This window comes from Spermophilus citellus (assembly GCF_964194105.1).
Source record: "Spermophilus citellus genome assembly, chromosome: 2".
In the NCBI taxonomy this organism is placed as follows: Eukaryota; Metazoa; Chordata; class Mammalia; order Rodentia; family Sciuridae; genus Spermophilus; species Spermophilus citellus.
In genome coordinates, this window is record NC_138183.1 from 173,956,183 (window position 1) to 173,978,466 (window position 22,284).

Consider the following 22,284-nt stretch of genomic DNA (forward strand, 5'->3'; position numbering starts at 1 on the left):
GTATGAATGTTCATGATTTTTATTTACAATGTGAACATTAGCCTTTAGCATAATTAAAAGCCCTTCTATGTATTTTTGGTCTCAATTACAGTTTTTCTAATATTAATGTATGTGGCTCTATTTTTGTTTGCATTATCTTTGATAGCACCGCCCATTCTTTTGTGTTCAGCCTATTTTATTTTAGCTCTATCTCTTTACTCTAATTCTGAGTTCTAAAATACATTGCAAGAGCCAGGTGTTGTGGTAACTATCTGTAACTCCAGCTACTGGGGAGGCTGAGGCAGGGAAATTGCAAGTTTGAGGTCAGCCTTAGCAACTTAGCAAGACTCAGTCTCAATAGAAAAAAGAAAAGGGGTGGGAATGTGGTTCAGTGCTTCCCTACAATATGTGAGGCCCTGAGATTGAAACAGAGTACAAAATATATATATATATATATATATATATATATATATATATATATATATATATATATACCACACAGGTGTGTATAGAGATTTGTATTACATATACACATTTATATTTTTTAATTCACCTATCTTTGCAGGTACAAGAAAAAATACCAAATTTATTTATTAAACAAATAAGAAAAAACAAATTTATTTGTTAAATATCACAAAAATACAAAACACCTAGTGTCAGAACACTCAGGCCTACTCCAAAAGGTCAGAAGTTCTAATTTCTGCATGAACAATTATTGGTGGTGGCCTGGGAGGAAGCATGTCACAGTTTAAAGAACTTCAATAAGCCCTGGGCTTCATTGAGGCTGTGGCAATGTCAGATGGAAGCTAAAGTCAGTGGCTTAGAGGTCCAGAGGCAACATGGGATGAAGTGAGGCTCAGTCATCCTATATTGGCTCAAATAATTGTGGGGGTCAGAGGGGAACACCACAGGGGATACATCCTGAGGGTGACATAAGAAGCAAGAGGTGGTCATGATATCCAGGCCACGGTAGGGGCCAAAGGCACAGCCATGTTGAGGAGTGGGCTAAGAGTTCTTGAGAAATACCACAACCTCCTGTGGCAGCTTATGGGGAGGGAAGGTCCACTTCTGTGGCACAGTGAACCCTGGTTGCCATAGCGGGAGAAAGCACAAACATCTCACTGGTGTCCACTCTTGGGTCTCCACAGGTGAAAGACTCAGGCCTGAATTGTTGCTTGATGAGGATATTCTGTGGTTCCAAGTGTTAGGAGTCAGAGGCACAGCATTTGGCAATATATTAAATAGCCATGGATTCAGAGGTTTGAGAGCAACCATTACTAAAGTTATTTTAGGCCTCAAAGGTGCAGCATCATCTAGCTTCAGCTGGGAAGAATCCCACCCAGAGACATAAGGGATTTTGGCAACCTTAGTTGAGTCTAAATTCCTAGAGGAAGAGTGGTTCAACACTATACCTTCTGCCAGGTTCACAGTGATCTTTTAGTACCCAACAGTGGCCCTGAAGAGCCTTCTAAAAGGCATAATAACATTGGAAGCAGTCAGCAGGACAATTTCAGGGAGACAACTTAGTACTGTTGTCCAGAGAGAGCAAGCATGGGCTGGGGTGCATCAGGAACCAGGAGGGGCCCCAAGGGTTGAAGATCAGAGGCACAGCAGAATCCAGGAACCATGGCAGAAAAACGAGACCCAGGTCTTACAGACTGTGTAAATGCCATCCAAAGGCAGGCACTGAGGCTCTGTGTTGCAAGCTGTTCTCTTGGTGCAGATCAAAAGGTGACTCTTGGTTGGAGGCTAGGAGGTTGTATAACAAAGTGAGTCCCACTTTGTAAAGATCACAACCATGATGACCACATCTACCAGTTGAACCATGAAGAGTCACCGTGGATGGACAGCATTTCTTTGACAGGGACACAACAGGCAGCAGGTGAATTAATGACTGTACCAGGCTTTGCATCAGCTCTGTAGACTGAGGAGGGGCACTAGGACCCTGGGTTTACAAGTACACTCAAGAGCTGCCAGCCAGCATAGTTCTCCAGAAACAGTAAGCATCTAGAGACTGAAGGTATCTCTTAAGAGCATCCAGTCCTCTCTGTGGTCAGCAACTCTGGCTTAGTGGCTTCCTGGACTCAGAGTGATCCACTTCCGCCCTGTCTTGCCCGCATTTCCACAGCTCATAGCACTCAGGTTGCAGGGTGCTCACAAAGGCATCCATGGAGAAGCTGACCCTGAACTTCCCACAGCTGCACTGAGACACTGCTTTGCCATAATTAATCCATTGCAGAGTGGCGAAATTGATGACCTCCACACAATTGAAGCCATGGTTGAAGCCAGCATGGTAGCCATAGGGAAATGTCACCATGAACTCACCACGTTTTTGGCTCCCCAAAGTGCAAGTAGTTGATGCTGTAAAGGTCCATGTCCTCCGTGTGCCACGCAAAAGTGGTCTTCCACATGCCAAAGTACAGGTAGAGCGTGTTGATACTCTCAATGACAACTCCACATTCCTGCTCAACAGGTCTAGAATGGTTCCCAGGTATCCCAGGTTCCACTCTTTAGTGTTCTCATCAAATAAGGAGCCACTGATGTCAGCACCATAAATTGGTGAGTCTTAGAGGCGGCTCTTCCAGTACTTTCTCTCCAGATCTTCAAAATTCAGGTGTGGGGGATTTCTATACTTTTCACTGTCTGCCAGGAGGTGATACTCTCCCACTGTCATGGCTTTCTTCTTTTTGTGGTATTGAGTGAACATACCTGCCTTCCCAGAGACCACCTGCTGCAGGGGAGTAGCTATTAAGATGTCACTGACATCATCATAGGACTCCCTGGCTCTCCATTCCTTGGGTGGAATTACCTTGGCCAGGCCAGCTCTGTGTGCCCCTTGGGATTCCATGTAGGCAATATAATTGTTGAAATCTGAAAATTCTTCCATGGTTGGGTGGAATGTCATAATGGTGCAACTTCTTGTCTGGGTACCAGAGTGAGCAGACTTTATATCTGCAATATACTCAATTGCAAACTTGAAAACCTCAGGTATATTAGGGATTACTGAGAATGTTTGGGAGTTATATCTTTCCCCTTTATTTTTTTTTAATGTTTTGACTTATATGTGGAGGCAGGCTTGATTTTTAAGTAATTTCCCAGACTTGCTAACACCACAGTAACTCCATCCTGTTCAGAGTTTTCTGCCCAAAGAACACAGAGTATCTCCAATTGAGCAGGTACTCCAATCCAAGTACTGGTTCAGCCTGCAGCTAGATGAGTGTCTTCAGTGGGGGCTTTCACTGTCTTTGATATCTGTTCTAAATCTCAGGCCTGCATGCATGAATAGCTGCTGGCTCCACTGTTCCAGGTGTTGTTAAGAAGTTTTAAACCCTAAACCTTAAGAAAATACAGAATAGAAAATAAGTTATCTGATACTAGACAAAGGTGCCAAAAACATATGTTGGAGAAAGATAGCCTTTTTAACAAGTGGTGCTGGGAAAACTGTAAATCCATATGTAGAAAAAATGAAATTGATTCCTTATCTCTCACCCTGCACAAACGTCAATTCAACGTGGATCAAAGACCTAGGACCAGAACCCTTGCACCTGCTAGAAAAAATGTATGCCCAGAACTCCAACATGTTGGCTCAGGAACTGACTTCCTTCACAAGACTCCTAAAGTGCAAGAAGTTAAATCAATAAGTAGGATGCCATCAAATTAAAATCTTCTTCACAGCAAAAGAAACAATTAAGAGTGTGAAGAGAGCCTACAGAATGAGAGAAAATCTTTGCCACCTGCTCTTTGGAGCATTCATATCCAGAATATATTCAAAAAAGTTAATACCAAAAAAATATAACCCAACAAATAAATGGACAAAGGAACTAAATAGATATTTCTCAAAAGAAGAAATATGAAAAGTCAGCAAATATATAAAAAAATTCAACATCTCTAGCAATTAGAGAATGCAAATAAAAACTATACTGATATTTCTTCTCTAGTCAGAATGGTAATTATCAAGTGTACAAGTGACAATAAATGTTATGGAGGATGTGGGAAAAGGGTACACTCATACATTATTAATGGGACTACAAACTGGTAGGACCACACTGGAATGCAGTATGGAGATTCCTCCAAAAACTAGGAATGGAACCACCATATGACCCAGCTATCCCACTCCTTGGTATATCCAGAAGATTTATAATCAGCATACTACCTACAGTGACCTAGCCACATCAGTGTTTATAGCACCATAATTCACAATAGAAAAGCTCTGAAGGCAGATGAATTGCTACATTTACACAATGGAATATTACTCCATTGTAAAAAAGAAGGAATTTATTATATTTTCCAGTGAATGGATGGAACTGAATAATATCATGCTAAGTGAAATAAGCCAGTCTCCAAAAGTCAAAGTTTGATGAGCTTCCACTTTTTAAAGTTTGTGAGGGGTAGCTTATTTTCCACTTTGATAAGTGGAAGCTAATCCAAAATAAGGAGAGGGAGGGTTAAAAAAAAGAATAGAAGAAAATTCAGTGGAATAGACAAAGGGGAATAAAAGGAAGGGAAGAGGGATACTTGTAGGGAAAGACAGTGGAGTGGATCTGGCATAGCTTTCCTGTGTACACATATGAATATACCACAGTAAATCTCACCATCATGTATATCCATAAGATAATAATTTTTAAAAAAGATCACTATATGTAAATAGGTGAAGGCTCAGTAGAGTAGAGAGAAGAGAAGAAGAGGAGAGGGGAGGGAAGAGAAAGGGGAAGTACCAGAGCTGGATTAGAACAAATTATATTCAATGTGGTTATAATTATGTCAAAATAAATCCTAATGTTATGGATTACTACAAAGAACCAGTAAAAAGGATCATTATTGGACTTCGTATACTGTATATAGGTGTTCATGTGGACTCATATTAATGAATGGATCTCTTGGTCATAGAACATGAATGCAAACTATCATTCAAACTGCTTTTCAATAGTTTTTTACCATATTACCCACCCACTAGCTCTGTATGAGGGTGCTCATTGCTTTTCACCTCTGAAAATCATAGGTAAATATCAGGAATCTGGGTTCTCTTTTTAGGTACAGTTATCTCTTAGTATCTGGGGTGGGGGAACTGGTTCCAGGAACTCCCTGAAGATACGGACATCCATGAATGCCCAAGTCCTTATATAAAATGGTGTAGTATTTGCATATAACTTACATGTGTCTTCTGATATACTTTAAATCATGTCTAGATTATTTATAATACCTAATACAATGTAAATCCAATGGAGGCAGTTGTTATACTCTATTGTTTAGGGAGTGTCAAGAGTACATGTTCAGTACAGATTTCATTTTTTAAAAATAATTTTATTCCATGACTGCTTGAATCCGTAGATGCAGTGGAACCCATGAATACAGAGAGACAACTGTAATAGCTCTTTATGTACTTGATAATACAGCTTTTTATTGGATATGAGTATTACAATATCTATTCACACTCCTTGGTTTGTCTTTACCCTCCTGTATCATGCCTTTTGGTGAACGGAAGTCCCTCATCAGTTATAATCAAAATATTACTAAAAATAGCTAAAATAACTGCTATGGTGGTGCACACCTGTAATCCTAGCAACTGGGGAGGCTGAGGCTGGAAGATTGCAAGTTTGAGGCCAGCCTTGATGGAACTCAGTGGTAGAGCATCCCTCAGTTCAATCCTCCCTAGTATCAAATCACCCCCACTAGCTCTGTATGAGGGTGCTCATTGCTCTTCACCTCTGCAAATCCTAGGTAAAAATCCTAGGGTTCAGCTGTCAGGCAAAGGCATAGTGGTATCCCAATAAGGTCTGTGTTTCTCTGATTACTAATGAGAGTACATAAAAAAAGAACATATGTTTTATGTGGTGACTTTCAAATGCCAGACACTGTTTAATTTCTCTTCACAAAATCATTGATTTAATCCTCACAATAACTTACAAGGAAAATCTTATGAACTCTATTTTCAGATGAGGAAATAGAGTCATGGAGACATTAGTGACATGATATCCAAATAAGATATCAGATATACAAAAAAAAGAATCTCACAGTTGATTTCCCTTTAAAGAAAGTGACTTTTCACTTATCAAACTGTGACATTTGAGTTTAAGTGGACAAATACATGTATGTACAAAATAGACAGGCCAGGGTCTTAGTCTGTTTTGTGTTGCTGTTACCAATGCCTTGTCTTTAGTGCAAATTTAATAAGGAAGATACAAGTTTAAGAAAAAGGAAAAAGGTTTATTGCTTTGCTAGCAAAGGGAAGGCAGAGGGGACTCCTGTCCCAGAGACTGTGATTCTGCCCATAAGGGGTCCAAGAAGGTTCTTCAAGAAGCTACTCAAGCTCTACATTCTAGGGGTGCCCTGACAGGGGATCCCAGGTTTGCCCTGATGGGTACTGAAATTTATTTGCTAATTTTGAAGATAGTCACTTTCTAGATCTTCTGGTTCTCTCTCCTTCCTGTCGTGGGCCTGTGCTCAAAGACAGATAATTTGGCCTGGGATGGGAAAGGATAATCTAGTTTTCTGCTCCCAGGAAAGGGAGGGTGAGATGGAGAAGAGGAAAAGAAAAACATGTGCATTTTAAAATAAGCCTCCCGGTTACACATCACATTTTTACATACTGCCATATTAGTGACTGTTGTATTCTGCTACCTTAAAAAAAAAAAAAAATAAGCCTCCCTGGCAGAGCAGCAAGGGCTATATTCAAAGCATGAAATGGACCACTATTACAATGGTACAATAAAATTCCTGAGGCTTGATAATTTTTGAAGAAGTTTGTTCAGCTCACAGTTCTAAAGGTTCAAGACTATGGAGCTTGGCCTGGCCTGCAATCCCAGTGGCTTGGCAGGCTGAATCAGGAGGATCCACAAGTTCAAATCCAGTCTCAGCAATTTAGCAAGGCACTAAGCAATTTAGCAAGACCCTGTCTCGTTAAGCACACCTGGGTTCAATCCCTGGTACCAGAGAGAAAGAGAGAACATGGGTACGTGAAGGAGAAAATGAATTAGTGTCCTAAAATGAAGTCAGGCACAGTGCCACATGCCTGTAATCCAGCTTCTCAGGAGACTGAAGGCAGGAGGATCGAGATTTCTCCCAAGACTGAACAACTTAGTGAGATCCTGTCTCAAAAATAAAAATAAAAAGGTCTGGGAAGTATATCTCAGTGGCAAAGAATTCCTGGGTTCCAACCTTAGTACTTCAAAAAATTATAATAACATTAAAAATGATTACAGATTGATTTTTTAAAAATAGTCAACTCAAAAAAGTTAGCAAAGTCCTAGAACAGACCATCCAAAACAGAAGAAATCCAAAGGGCCAAAATATATGTGGAGATGTTTAAGATCACTAATAAACTAATAATAAGGTCACTAATCACTAATCACTAATAAATGCATAAGACAGTACTTTTTACTGACATAGGAAAAATTAATAGGTGTGATGATACAGAGTACTAATGGAGATAGAAATTGAGAACCAATCTAGCTGTCCCCAGAAAAGTTGAAAATAAACATAAATACAACTCATCAACCTTATTTCTGAGTATGAAGACATTCAGTGAAGTACTGTATGAGGTAGCTAAGTTATGCAAGTAGCTGGGCATGGTGGTGCACACCTACAATCTTGTGGCTTGGGAGGCCCAAGCAGAAGGATTGAAAGTTCAGAGTACCCTCAGTAACTTAGTGAGACCCTAAACAACTTAGAGAGACCCTCTCTCAAAAGAAAAAATAAAAATGGCTGAGGATATGGCTCCATGATTCAGGGCCACTGGTTTCAATCCATAGAACAACAACCAAAAAACAATGCAAAAGTAATCCATTTGTCCAACAGCAGAGGAAGGGATACAATGAAAATTGCCCATTGACTCTTGAAGTTGCCAGGATCTGGGTATGTAGCAGTAGGCTTAGATTTTGTACAATGAGTGTTCTAAAAAGATGACACAGTGGGGAAGAAGTTGGTGAAACATAAATGACATACTACTTTTGTGTGCAGACTTATGGTTATAACAGTGAAGATTCGAAGAACTCATTATTTCTTAGAAGTGAAGAAAAGCCTAAAAGTAGAGAGAACAAAGAGAGTTCTACACTTATCTGTATATAAGGTTTTCTTAATCAATGTCTCTTGATTTTACAAAATAGAATATAAGAAAAACTTATTGAACGTGGACAAACAGGTAGTGTTGTAGTCAGCTTTTTCACTGCTGTGACTAAATGATCTGAACAGAACAACTCTAGAAAAGGAAGAGTTTATTTGAGGGCTCACGGTTTCAGAGGTCTGAGTCCATAGAAGGCGGGCTCCATTCCTCAGGGCTCAAGGTAAGGCTGAACATCATAGTGGAATAGTGTGGCAGAGGGAAGCAGCTCACATCATGCTGATCCAGAAGCAGAGAGAGACTCCACTCTGCAGATTCAGATGTATACTCCAAAGCCACGCCCTAATTCCCACCACCTCCAGCCACATCCTACCACTTCAGTTACTAGTCAGTTAATCCCTATCAGGGGATTAATTCACTGATTAGTAGGTGAAAGCTATATTTGGTCATTTCTCCTCCCACCTTGCATTGTCTCACACATGTGCTTTTGGGGGACACCTTACATCCAAGCCATATCAGGTAGATATGGGTGTGTGTTACTCAGAAGAATGCTTCAAATTGAGTGTGTTCAGATTGAGTGTGCCAACAACAAGTAACATAAAATCCTGAATAACATTTCTTGAAGGATCTCCTCCACTTCTTGAATCTCTAGAAGACTAATTTAGAAATTGGTTTAATATGCCTTTCTTTGTACTTATAGGGCAAGAGAATAAACACTAATGAATGCTACAGATAAAAATATAGGAGTGCCATGAAAACAGTGTTTTCAACAAATGAGTTGTGTGCTCATGTTTTTGTCCTTCAGAGCACCCCCCCAAATTTTTTTAAAGCAAAGACTTCTCACAGATCTATCCATCTGGGAAGAAAGTGTGATATTACTGAAAGATTATGACAAGAAATCAGCATCTGTTTTCAAAACAGGAACACCAGCCAAGGCTACTGCCTTAAGAGACACTTTTCGGAATTCCCAAATTTCTCTGCATTGCCATATCCACTAACTAATTCTACCACTAAATTTTAAAATTACCATTTCTCACTTGGAAAACAAGAACATCTGGCCTTCTACCGAGATCACTGTAAAGGCCTTGCTGAGATTATCATATAATGGAGCTGACCCACCAACTACTAACTTTGCAAATAAATTTTCAACAAAACCTCTTGCACTTCTCAATTTCACTCCCAACTCCAGTGGCATACTAGGTGTTGTAAATGCTCATCCCCAGTTGGTTTTGAGGATTGGGCTGCTTTCGATTTTTTCTTCCACTAACCTAGGAACTCAGCTTTATGAAGTTTTTGAGACAGTTCTCACTTTTTCTCTGCTATTATCCTTTCTACTACTCAGTTTGCTTCAGAATGCAATAAATGCATGAATCTTAGGTCTTCAGTGAGTATCAAAAATGAGTACAATATGCAGTCGTCACCCCAAAACGATGTTGGATGATTCAGCAACCAACCTATACTATTCTCTCCTCCCTAGACCTTCCTAATCAGTCCCCACTCCCCAATAGAAGCAACCACTGACTAGCTTCTATGAATGCAGATAAGTTTGGCCCATTCATGGAAGAAATATAAATGGAATCATAATCTTTTGATATATATATATATATATATATATATATATAATTGTCAATGAATCTTTACTTATTTATTCATTTATATGTGGTGCTGAGAACCAAACCCAGTGTCTCACATGTGCCAAGGAAGCACTCAACCACTGAACCACAACCTGAGCCCTAGTACCATAATCTTTTTCCTCTTGAAAATGGCTTCTATTGATTATAGCATAAACAGCAGTTTATTCTATTAGATTGACAGGTAACATTTCTTTTTTTATCATGTTTTTATTTTACTGGTTCTTTTGAGTTATACATAATAATGGAATTTATCTTGACATACTTATAAGTGCATGAAATAATTTGTTCTAGTTCAGTCGTCAGTAATTCCTCTTCCTGTACCCTCGTCCCTCCCCCATTCCCTTCCGGTTCTCTACTAATCTTTTTGCTACTTACTGATTTTTTAAAATTAGTGTCTTTTGGATGTACATGATGGTGACATTCACTGTTGAGTATTCATACATACATAGAAAATTAGGTAAAAATCAATTCATTGTCTTTCCATACCCCATCTTTCCTCTCTTCTCTTCATTATCCTTTGTCTACTCCACTGATGCTTCTATTATGTTTTTATTATTCCGCCCCCCCCCCCACACTTATTGTGGAGTAGCTTCCACTTCTCATACAAAAAGTCATTATTCTTTATGGCTGAGTAGTGCCTGATGGCTGTGTATGAATACCACCTTTTCTTTATCCATTCATCTAATGAAGAATATTTCAATAAACTATTATTTTTCCCATTCATCTGTTCAGAGACATTTGAATTGTTCACACAGAGCTCGATTTTCTCAATTTGGTAAATACCTATAGGAACATATTTTCTAGGGTCACTTGTGTACTTAGGTTTATAAGAAAATGAGAGTTTTTCAAAGAGGTTGTGTGACTGTCAATTGCCACAAGCTTATGACACACAAGTGTGTCCATTGCCCCAAATATGGTATTGTTCCTCTCAGAGAGGTACTTCCACTAAATCTAGGGGTAGATCTTGAAATGATTTATCATGCCTAGAGCACAACACTTGCCTCATATGCTTGTGCCTTTTAGTACTCAGAGGCATCTGTTTTCTCCAGGAGTTAAACAAAAGTTCATGAATTGGAAGCAGAGATTATCATCTGGCATTTTCTAATTCCTCACATCCCTGAACAACCTTGCAATGAAGGATTATAATGTCAGCAGGGGGCACAGACCTTCACTTTCTCAATCAAGACCTAGAGTGGTGTTCTAGTTTCTTGCCCTAGGAACACACTTCAAGAGCTCAGCACTGGGGGCATTTATTTAGAAGAGCCTTGGGGTACACATGGCCAAGGAAAAGGGAGGGGACTGAGGCAGGGTTGAGCAGAGGGAAAAGTTGAGCTCAGGTTCAGGCCCAAAGACAGTCTTAGCCAATCCTGCAAGGAACTCTGAGCTGAACTGGCCCTTCAGAGTTGTCCCAGGTGGAGAAGGGTGGCCAAACTTTCATGCCTCAGCTTGGAGCAGTCATTGGATATGGGCTTCCCTGAGAAGAGCCATGGCCTTGAGTGAGGCATCTCTCCACAGCTATAGGAACTGGCAGCTGAAACCTGTGTCCGTGCACACCAGGGGCAATAAAACTTCATCTGAAGGAATAAAAGCCTCCATCTCTCAGTCCTTATCAGATATAAGTCCATGTGAGATCGTATGTAGGCCCAAAAGCCCCCTAGGGCTTCTCCCTGCCAAATAAATACAGTGAGTTTCCATCTTGTAATCCCACCATCTCAATATTGACTTATTCTCCTTCTCAGTCGGGCATTTCACTCCCATCCTCTTCTGTTCCTAGATTTCCTGAGTTCAGTCTCTCAGCCTGGTTTTTCATCTCTTGTAACATTAGGAAAGACAGAATTGCCCACCTGGATGAGATAGGGATGAAGATATGGGGTTTTGCTGCCTTTACTCAGGACCTCAAACATGTATCAACTTTTTATTACTCTTGTCTTCAATTCTAGAGCCTTACTAAAATTCTGTGGGGAGGAGTAAGGATGGCTGTTATGAGGAGAGGGGGCTTGCTTCTCTGAAATCTTTCTTTCTCTATCCAAACTAGCACTGTCAACTTCAAAAATACATTCTGCATTTGTCCACTGTGTGCAATTTCAACAATACTAATAAAGTCTAAGTTAGCATTACTCTCACTTGTATTATCTAGATGGTCTAGCTGCTACTCCAGCCCCTACATTTTTCACAAGACTAAGCTGATTATTGAAATTTGGAAATCATATCATGTCAACTGCTGTTTTCAACTTCTAATGCCTTCTCCTTTCAAGTTGCGAAAGAATCAAACACTTACCATGAGATACAAGGCCCACATACTCTGGCCCTGCCTCTTCTTCCTTTCTATGCCCCAGACACAAATGAGCTTCCTTTCTATTCCTAAGAAAACACAATCACCCTGCTCTGCATTAGGCCTGTTGCACATACTGATTCCTGAAAGTGGAAAATCCTGCTCTGGACCTTAAGGGACTCAAAAATGTCTTCTGCTCTGTGAAGCATTCCGTGACCAAGTGTACCATTTGGGACACTTGCATCCCAGGGAGCATATCCCCAGTGAGAAAAAAGCAATGACATTTCTGTTTTCTCCAGAACAATCCTCTGCATTTGCGCCATACAATTCCCTCTAGGTCACAAAGGCAACACTTACTGCTCCATTAATCCTAGAAACACAAGCTTAGCATGAAAATTATGAGGAATACCCTTTAACGAAGAACTGACTGATCCCTGTGCATGTTTCTGGGATATTCCTGACTGCATTTTCCTACAAGCACACCCCACCTGCTCTGGTTACATTCAGAACCTTGGCGACCTCTGAGAGCACAAGTGGGATGCATTACACTGTCCAGCCCACACCACGCAATGGGATCCCACATGTGTGAGTGTGTGAAGCTTGGGAAAAGCTTCCTGGCATTCTACAGCCTCCTGTCCACCACACCCAGAAAAGCCACATGGAATCTAGAGAGACTACCAGTAAGAATAGACATGGAGCATACCTATACCCAGGCTGTACTAATGAAGGGAAGAAGAAATGTGTTCCTCCAAAGCCTCAGACCCTCACAATGAGGAAATATGGAAAGAAACTAGAATTATAAACCTGTCATCTAGGATAAAACAGAAGGGACTCATGAGTTCCCTGAAATGTTCATAGATTTTCACGTGTGTAGAGTTATTAAAGGGGAAGTTCTGTAGCTTTCAGCAGACTCTCAATGCCCATCAGGAATGCCAATGTTCATTTTAAATCTAAAATAATAACCTTAGGTATAATTTTTTAAATTAAGAAATAATTATATAAAAAGTAATATACTGTAGTTATTTAGTTAGAAATATGGTCAATACATGCATGATTTTAATAAAGAATATAGAACTGAATCTAAAAGATGATAAAAATGGCTTTGAAAAAGGACTTTGAAAGATTTTTGTACATCAGTGCTCATGCAGCACTATTCACAATAATCAAAAGGTGGAAAAAAACCCAAATATCCATCAATGGATGAATAGATACACAATACTTTGTGTACATTCAGACTGGGACAGTGTCTAGTGTTGAAGAGGAAGAAAATTCTGATACATGTTACAACCTGGATGAGCACATTATACTAAGTGAAACAAACAAGATACAAAACAACACATACTGTATCATTCCACTTGTTGTAGGTGCCATAATAGTCAAATTAATACAGAATCCATGGATTCTGGCAGCTGGAGCAGTGTGTAATAAGAAGTATTGCCTAATGGGTAGAGTACCATTTTGTGGTGAGGAAAGTTTCTGCAGATGGATAGTGGTTGTGATGATTGTATAATTAGAATATTTTTTATAGTCACTAAAATGGTTATAGATTATGTTACATATACTTAACCACAACAAAAATATTTTGATATTTAATGAAAGAAAGAGTTTCATGGATGTTCATAACTGCTTTACTTTCATTTCAAAGTGTGTTTAAAGAGTTCTTTAGTATTATGAAGAACCTTCTAGACAGTAGACATGATCAAAGCATGATATATTCATGTCGGGAAAGATCACAGTAAAACTCATTAATTTGCACAATTCATATATGTTAATAATTACAATTTGTTTTTTTAAAAATGCCCCTTTTCTAGGGCCAAGGCTGTAGCCCATTGGTAAAGTGGTTGCCTCGCATGTGTGAGGCACTGGGTTGGATCCTCAGCACCAAATAAAAATAAATAAAGATATTTTGTGTCCATCAACAACTAGAAAAAAAGTACACACACTTCTTCTATATAGCTTTGGTCTCATTTTGTTTGTCTGATACTAAGATCCATGACTACAGTGAGGTTTCTTTGTTTGCATTTTAGTTGGTACAGTGTTGCCAATTTTATTGTTTTATATCTACTTGAAACACTGTTTAGATATATCTCATTCATACAATTTGGATATGAAGAATATATTTTAAGGGTTCCCCTCTTTACTTTGTGGGTACACATTAGAAATAACAAATTTATTAAACAGCAATAATGTTACAAAACCTGCCCGGGGTAGAACAATCAGACTCAATTGGTCAAAAAATTTAGTTTCTTCAGGAGCAGTGGTTGGTGGTAGCCTGGGAAGCAGAGCATGTTACACTTGTCGAGCTGTGAGGTGCTACTGGGCCTCACTTTGGCAGTGGCAAGATCCAGGGGAAGGCTCATTAAGGACAGACACCCTGATGGAATTTGGGGATGAAGTAAAGAAGCTCAGTCAGGTTCTCTGCATCATCCAATGTTGACCCATGATTGTGGGGGCTAGAAGCATATACCATAGAGGAGGAAACAAGGACATAAGAAACAAGAGGTAGGCATGGCATCTAGACCATGGTAGGGGCCACAGGCACAGCCATGTTCAGGAGTGGTCTGAGAGTCCCTGAGAGATGCTACAACTTCCTGTGGCAACTTATAGGGTGGGGAGATCCACTTCCTAGGCCACAGTGAGCCCTAGTTGTTGTAGAGGGAGAAAGCATCAGGCATCCTCAGAAATGTCAATTCTTGAAAGTAACAGGGAACAGGTACTAGAGACAGGCTCATGCCAGAATTGCTGTATGACTGAGAACTTCTATGGTCCCTTCCAAGTTTCCTGAGTGGATTTGCCAGCATTTCATTACTGTAATTAAATATCTGAGGCAGACTACTTGGCAAACATAGAAATTTACTTTGACTCATGATTTTGGAGAACGAAAGTCCAAACAGGATGATGCAGTCACCTGTAAGGGTATGTACTGGTTGCATCATATGGTAGGGAGAGCGTGTATATATCTCTGTGTATATATGGTCTCTTTCCCTCTCCTTATAATGTCACTAGGATTCTGTGATGACAGCTGGATCCTAAGGAGCTAATCTAAACTAATCATATTCTAAAGGTCCCAACCTTAAACACTTTACACAGATTAAATCTCCATACTCTTAAAACCATTAACATAAGATTCATTGTTTTAATCAGGTTTTTCATCACTGTGAACAAAAGACCCAGCAAGAACAACTCAGGGAACATTTATTTGGGTCAGGGTTTCATAGGTTCCATGACTGGTCAGCTCCATAGCTCTGGGCCTCAGTGAGGCAGAACATTGCAGTGGAAGAGTGTGGCAGAGAAAAGCAGCTCAGAACAAGGTAACCAGGAAGCAGAGAGAGAAAAATCAATACTCATCAAAAGCAAAATATAAACCACAAAGGCCCCCAGTGATCTAATTTTCTCTAGCCACACCTTATGTGCCCACAGTTTTGACCCAGTTAATCCATATCACTAGATTAATTCAATGATTAGGCCATACCTATTGTGATCTAATCATTTATCTTATGAAAATTATTGCATTTTTTAAAACTTGAGCTTTTATTGGACATGTTATAGGTAAACAATAACACTCACACAGGACTAATTCTTCTGAATGAGTTCAGGAGGACAATTTATATTTGAACCAAAACACTAGGACTAGGGGTCAAAGACACAGTCACATTTACAATATATTCAGTAGCCAAGAGTAAAAGCATCCATTGGTGGCCAAGGCTTCTCCAAAGTCAAAGGTTCAAATCCCTCTAGTGGCAAGAAGATCCTGGAGACCTCCACTGGATCCAGAAACATAGAGGAATAAGAGTGGTCCAAGCCTACAACCTCAGCAGGTGTCATGCAGTCCCCAGTATCATCCTTGGCAACTCTTACAGGTGGAATGAAATCAGGAGGAGTCAGTGGGACAATTTCAGGGAGATTCAGCGTGATGTTATCCAGAGATTGCAAGCATGGGCCAGGGTGCATTGGTTCGTCAGGATCCAGTGGGGGACCCAAGGGTTGAAGATCAGGGGCACAGCAACATCCAGAAGCCTTGGCAGGAAAATAGGGCCCAGCTCTCACAGATATAGAATCCTTCATCAAAGCTCTATCCTCAGGCAAGGGCTGATGCTCAGAACCTGAAGCTGTGTTCCCTGTGGCCACCATTAGGAGTCCTTTGGTCTGGGTCAAGACAATAGGCTCAGGAGCCTCCAATTCCCAAGAACAAAGAGGATTGACAGTTTTGGTCCTTGAACGGATCCTTCCAGACTTTGAGAAGCAACCTTTAACTGTAGCCCTGGGCTGCATATAACCATTTGGGGATGACATGCTACAGGACGCAGGACATATTGGGGTGCAGCCACGGCTCCCACGGCATGTGGCTACAGGACATTTGAGGCATCTTTTTTGCTGCCTGCGGAGGTGTCTCAGGCTAGGCGCCAGTCTCCCAGGAACCTGTTTCTGTTTTGCTGATGCGGTGGGCTTGGTGTGGTCCAGAGCTGCTGGGTCTTGCGAGAGTGGGAACTGTCTCAGGCTGGGGGAAGCTTTCCTACGTGAAAGGACGTCCCTCCAGGTGGTCTTCGCCTGTCTACCAGGTGCTGTAGGCTCAGTGTGGTCCACTACGGCCCTGTCTTGTCCGCATTTCCACAGCTCATAGCGCTCGGGTTGCAGGATGCGCACAAAGGGGTCCATGGAGAAGCTGACCCTGAACTTCCCACAGCTGCACTGAGATGCCACTTTGCCATAATCAATCCACCTCGGAGTGGCGAAATTGATGGCCTCCGCACAGTTGAAGCCATGGTTGAAGCCAGCATGGTAGCCATAGGGGAATGTCACCATGAACTCACCAGCCTCCTGAGTCACGCGATTGAAGGGAATGCCATTCTCATGGAGGACTGTGGGTGAGATGAGGGCCACCTTGTGCCTCAGGAAGGCCTCACAGCACTGGGAACTGCCCGGGAAAAGCTCCCTGGCCAGGCGCTCCAGGCGCTGCCCATGTTCAGGGGGCACCGCGTACCACGTTTTGGGCTCCCCAAAGTGCAAGTAGTTGATGCTGTAAAGGTCCATGTCCTCCGTGTGCCACGCAAAAGTGGTCTTCCACATGCCAAAGTACAGGTAGGGCGTGTTGACACCCTCAATGACAACTCCACATTCCTGTTCCAACAGGTCCAGAATGGTTCCCAGGTGTCCCAGGTTCCACTCTTTAGTGTTCTCATCAAATAAGGAGCCACTGATGTCAGCACCATAAATTGGTGAGTCATAGAGGCGGCTCTTCCAGTACTTTCTCTCCAGATCTTCAAAATTCAGGTGAAGGGGAGTTCTGTACTTTTTGCTGTCTGCCAGGAGGTGATACTCTCTCACCGTCATGGCTTTCTTCTTTTTGTGGTATTGAGTGAACATACCTGCCTTCCCAGAGACCACCTGCTGCAGGGGAGTGGCTATTAAGATGTCACTGACATCATCATAGGACTCCCTGGCTCTCCATTCCTTGGGTGGAATTACCTTGGCCAGGCCAGCTCTGTGTGCCCCTTGGGATTCCATGTAGGCAATATAATTGTTGAAATCTGAGAATTCTTCCATGGTTGGGTGGAATGTCATAATGGTGCAACTTCTTGTCTGGGTAGCAGAGTGAGCAGACTTCATGGTGCAATATTTTCAGCAACAGATTCTAAAACCTTAGATGAATTATAGATTCCTGAGAATGTTTGGGAATTATTTCTTCTCCTTGTCTTCTTCCTCCTTATTTTCTGTCCTTCCTTCTTTACTCCCTCCTTTCTTTCTTCTTTTAAGTATGTTTGTTTATCTCTGACGCAGTAACCCAGTCTTGAGCCTCCAATTCAATGATATATCTTTTCCAGGTTTGCTGATTCACCAAAGGTACTCTATTCTGATCAGCGGATATTTTACCCAAATAAAATATAGTATTTTCCAGTGGAGCAGGTACCACAATCCAAGAACTGGCTCAGCCTGCAGCTCAGTGAGTTTCCCTTTGTTGGATCTGTAAGGAATGACAATGACCAAATTATACTTATATTGTGTGCAGGTACAAATATGTAACAAATGCAACCATTAGAGCATAGCATTGTGGCCCATTCCTGTAATCCCAGCAACTCGGGAGGCTTAGGTAGAAGAATCACAATTTCGAGGCCAGCCTCAGCAACTTAGGAAGATGCCTGAGCAACTTAGTGAGACCATATTTCAAAATAAAAAATGAAAAGGGCTTGGGAATGTAGCTCAGTGATAAAGCACCCCTGGGTTCGATCTCTAGTACCCCCTCCAAAATAAATCCAACAATCATGTAGAAAGAAGTATAATGTAACAATGCAATCATTGGGAAAATAGCGAATCCTCAAATGCTAAACTCATAGCATTTTGTAAGTAGATTCTCTTACTTTCTTTTCTATAATCTTTTTTAGAATGATTTGGGTTTATGAGGCCATGAGCATAACCTTGATTCCAAAACCAAAACAAGCCCCACTGAAATCTCATAGGCTCGTTTATCTAATGGCAAATTTACAAATATATTAAAAAAGAAATAAATGAAATCTGTAATGCAGCTGGGTATTAAAAGAATAATACACCACAAAGGTTTTGTTGTTTTATTTGTTAGATTATTTTAAAATTAACCTTTTAAACTTTGGATACTTAAGGCTTTAGAGGGAAACCCCAATTTTTCACTATATAGCTTTGTACAAAACTTGAGTTATGTAAGATTTAAATGAAAATATACAATCAAGGAAAAATAAATAAATAGAAGATGAATCGTACTTCATGGTTTTCAGGATGATTTAAAAATCCAGCAGTGTAATGGAAAGCAGTATGGAGATTCCTCAGAAAACGTGGAAAGGAACCAGCATTTGACCCAGCTATCCCACTCCTTGGTCTATACCCACAAGACTTAAAATCAGCATACTATAGTGATGCAGTCACATAAATGTTTATAGCAGCTCAATTCACAATAGCTAAGCTGTGGAAGCAACCTAGATGACCTTCAATAGATGAATGGATAAAGAAAATTGGAATATATCACAATGCAATATTACTCAGCAATAAAGAGGATAAAATTATGGCATTTGCAGGTACATGGATGGATCTGGAGAGTATCATGCTAAGTGAAATAAGCCAAACCAAAAAACCAAAGGCCAGAGGTTCTCTGTGATAAGCAGATGCTGATCCATAATTACGAGTAGGGGTAGGGAAGAATGAAGGAAGTTTAAATTGGGCAGAAGGGAGTTCAGGAAGAGGAGGGGTGTGGGGGTGGGAAAAGTGGTAGAATGGACATTATTATCCTATATACATGTATGATTACACTACTCGCATGACTCTACTCCATGTTCAGCCAGAGGAAGAAGTTGTGTTCCATTTGTGTACAATGTGTCAAAATGCATACTACTGTCATGTATAGCTAATTAGAACAAATTTAACAGTAAAAATAAAAAGAAATAGTACATATTAAGAAAAAAATCCAGTAGTATACCTGTTTACACAAATAGTTGAAAAAAGGATATTATTTCATGAGAAATATAATTAAAATAACTTAATCTCTAATAATTACTTGATATACATCATGTATGTTTTAATTATTAATTTTTAAAAAGAGGTATAAATTCCCTTCATGAAGAATACTTTGTAGCAGATTTCAAACAGAAATTAATCAGAAGAGAAAAAGAAGGTCCCTATATCTTAGACAAGGGAACAACCCAATAAAAATATAAAACAATAGTAAATATTCATGTCCCAGATGTCAACCCACCCAATTATATGGACAAAAGATACCCCATGATATTAAATCCCACATAGACCTCACATCATAATAGTGAGTGCTTTCAGTATATCTTTATCACCAACAAACAGGCATCAAAAATATAAAATCAATTAAGAGATCTCCAACCTAAATAACATTATAAATCTAATGAACATAATGGACATCTATAGAATATTCCACCACAAAACAGCTATAATTTAACTTCCTCTCAGCTGTACATGACACTTTTTTCAAAATAGCCCATATTCTAGGCCACAAAGTAAATCTTAGCAAATACAAAAAAATCTATATAACCCCACATATCCTATTAGATCATGATGGAATAAAGCTAGAAATCAAGAGCAAGAAAAATAATAAAAACTGCATAAACACATGGAGATTACACAAAACTTTCAAAGGAAGAGGGGATAGAAGAAAAAATGAGGATAGAAATCAAGAAAGTCTCAGCAACACATAAAAATAAAAAATAAAATAAAAGTCCATCTACAACAAAAAAATTTATAAAAAATACACGAGAACAGAGATATAAAATATTAAAATCTCTAAGACAGTATGAAAGCAGTTCAAGAGGAAAATTTGTAGCATGGAGTGCCTACATTAAAAAATTAGAGGGGGCTAGGGATATAGCTCATTGGTAGTGCCTGCCTGGCATAAGTGAGGCCCTGGGTTTGATCCCTAGTGCCACAAAAAGAAAAAAAAAATAAGAGATCTTCCAAATAAATAACCTTATATTCCAGCTCAAGGTCTTAGAAAAAGAAGAACAATCTAACCTCAAAACCAGTAGAAGACAGGATAACTAAGATCAGAGTCAAAATCAATGAAATTGAGTATAAAAAAACTGCAGAGGATCAACACAACAAAGAGTTGGTTCTGTGAAAAGATGAGTAAGATGATCAAACCCTTAGCCAAATTAAGCAAAAGAAAGGGTGAGAAGGTGCAAATCAACAAGATCAGAGATGGAAAAGGAGATATTACCACAAACTCTTCTGAAATCCATGTTCTGATTACCAGAACCTATATTGAAAATTTTTACTCCAAGGAACTGGGAAATCTGGAACACATTGACAAATTTCATATGCTGCCCAAATTGAATCAGGAAGATGAAGAAAACCAAAACAGACCAATATTAAGCAATAAAATTGAAACAGCACATAGAAGACTTAAAAAAGAAAAAAGAAACAAAAGGGGCTAGGGTTGTGGCTCAGTGGCAGAGCGCTTGCCTAGCATGTGTGAGGCACTGGGTTCGATTCTCAGAACTGCATATAAATAAATGAATAAAATGAAGTTTCATCAACATTTTTTAAAATTAATAAAGAAAGAAAAGCCTAGGATATGATATCTTCTCATCTGAGTTCTAGCAGACTCTTTATCAGACTTTCTCAACTTATTACATGAATATGAAAGGGAGAGAACAATCACAAATTCATTTTATGAAGCCAGTATAACCCTGATACCAAAACCAGAGAAATATCCATCAAGGAAAGAAAACTACAGACCAATATCCTTGATGAACATAGAGGCAAAAATCCTTAATAAAATATTAGCAAGGTGCATTCAAAAACACATCAAAAAGATAATACACCAAGATCAAGTGGGTTTCATCGCAAGGATGCAAGTTTTGTTCACCATATGCAAATCAACAGATATAATTCACCTCTTAAACATAATTCAGGACAAAAATCACATGATCATCTCAATAGACCCAGAAAAGGCCTTTGATGAAATTCAACACACATCCATGTTAAAAACTTTTGAGAAGCTTGGGATCGAAGGAACTTACACTCAACATCATAAAGGCCATTTTTTTTAAAAAAAATATGTTTTAGTTATAAGTGGACCTTTATTTATTTTTTATTTATTTATACGCAGTGTTGAGAATCAAATCCAGTGCCTCATACATGCTAGGCAAGCGCTCTACTACTGCCATAACCCAAGCCCAAAGACTTTTTATGACAAACCCAAAGCCAACATCATACTAAATGGAAGAAAAACTGAAAGAATTTCCTCTAAAATCAGGAAAGATACAAGGCTGTCCACTCTCACCACTCTTACTCAATACAGCCCTTGAAACATTAATCAGAGCAATCAGGCAAGAAAAGGAAATCAAAGGGATACAAACAGGAAAAGAAAAAATCAAACAATCTCTGTTTGCTGACCATATGATCTTATATCTACAAGACCTAAAATAACTCAACTAGAAGACTCCTATAGCTTATAAATAAATTTAGCAAAGTAGCAGGATACAAACTCAGCACCCACAAATCAATAGGTTTCCTATACTACAACAGTAATTCATCTGAGGAAGAAATTAAGAAAACCATTTCATTCACAATAGTCTCCTCCTCCAAAAAAAAAAAAAAAAAAGAAAGAAAGAAACAGAAAACTTGGAAATTAAACTAACTTAAGGACATAAAAGAGTACTACTATGAAAATCATAGAACACTGAAGAAAGAAACTAAAGAAGACCTTAGAAGATAGAAAGACATCCATGGATAGGCAGAATCAAATTGTCCAAATGTCCATACTACCAAAAGCAATATACACATTCTGTGCAATCCCCATCAAAATAATAATGACATTCTTCACAGAATTAGAAAACAACAATTCTTAAATT

At 39.5% G+C, this 22,284-nt stretch overlaps 1 protein-coding gene and 1 pseudogene across 2 annotated transcripts; both read right to left on the bottom strand.

Moving 5' to 3' along the window:
* Positions 1-2,032: 2,032 nt before the first annotated feature.
* Positions 2,033-2,884, bottom strand: LOC308641687 (lysine-specific demethylase 4D-like; annotated as a pseudogene). Its single transcript has one exon. The product of its transcript is annotated as a lysine-specific demethylase 4D-like (transcript).
* A 12,723-nt stretch (positions 2,885-15,607) lies between these two features.
* Positions 15,608-17,548, bottom strand: LOC308641688 (lysine-specific demethylase 4D-like; the record flags this gene model as incomplete). Its single annotated transcript, XM_081280312.1, has 1 exon — positions 15,608-17,548. One exon carries the CDS (start codon positions 17,546-17,548, stop codon positions 15,608-15,610), a length of 1,941 nt encoding a protein of 646 aa, XP_081136438.1.
* Positions 17,549-22,284: the final 4,736 nt, after the last annotated feature.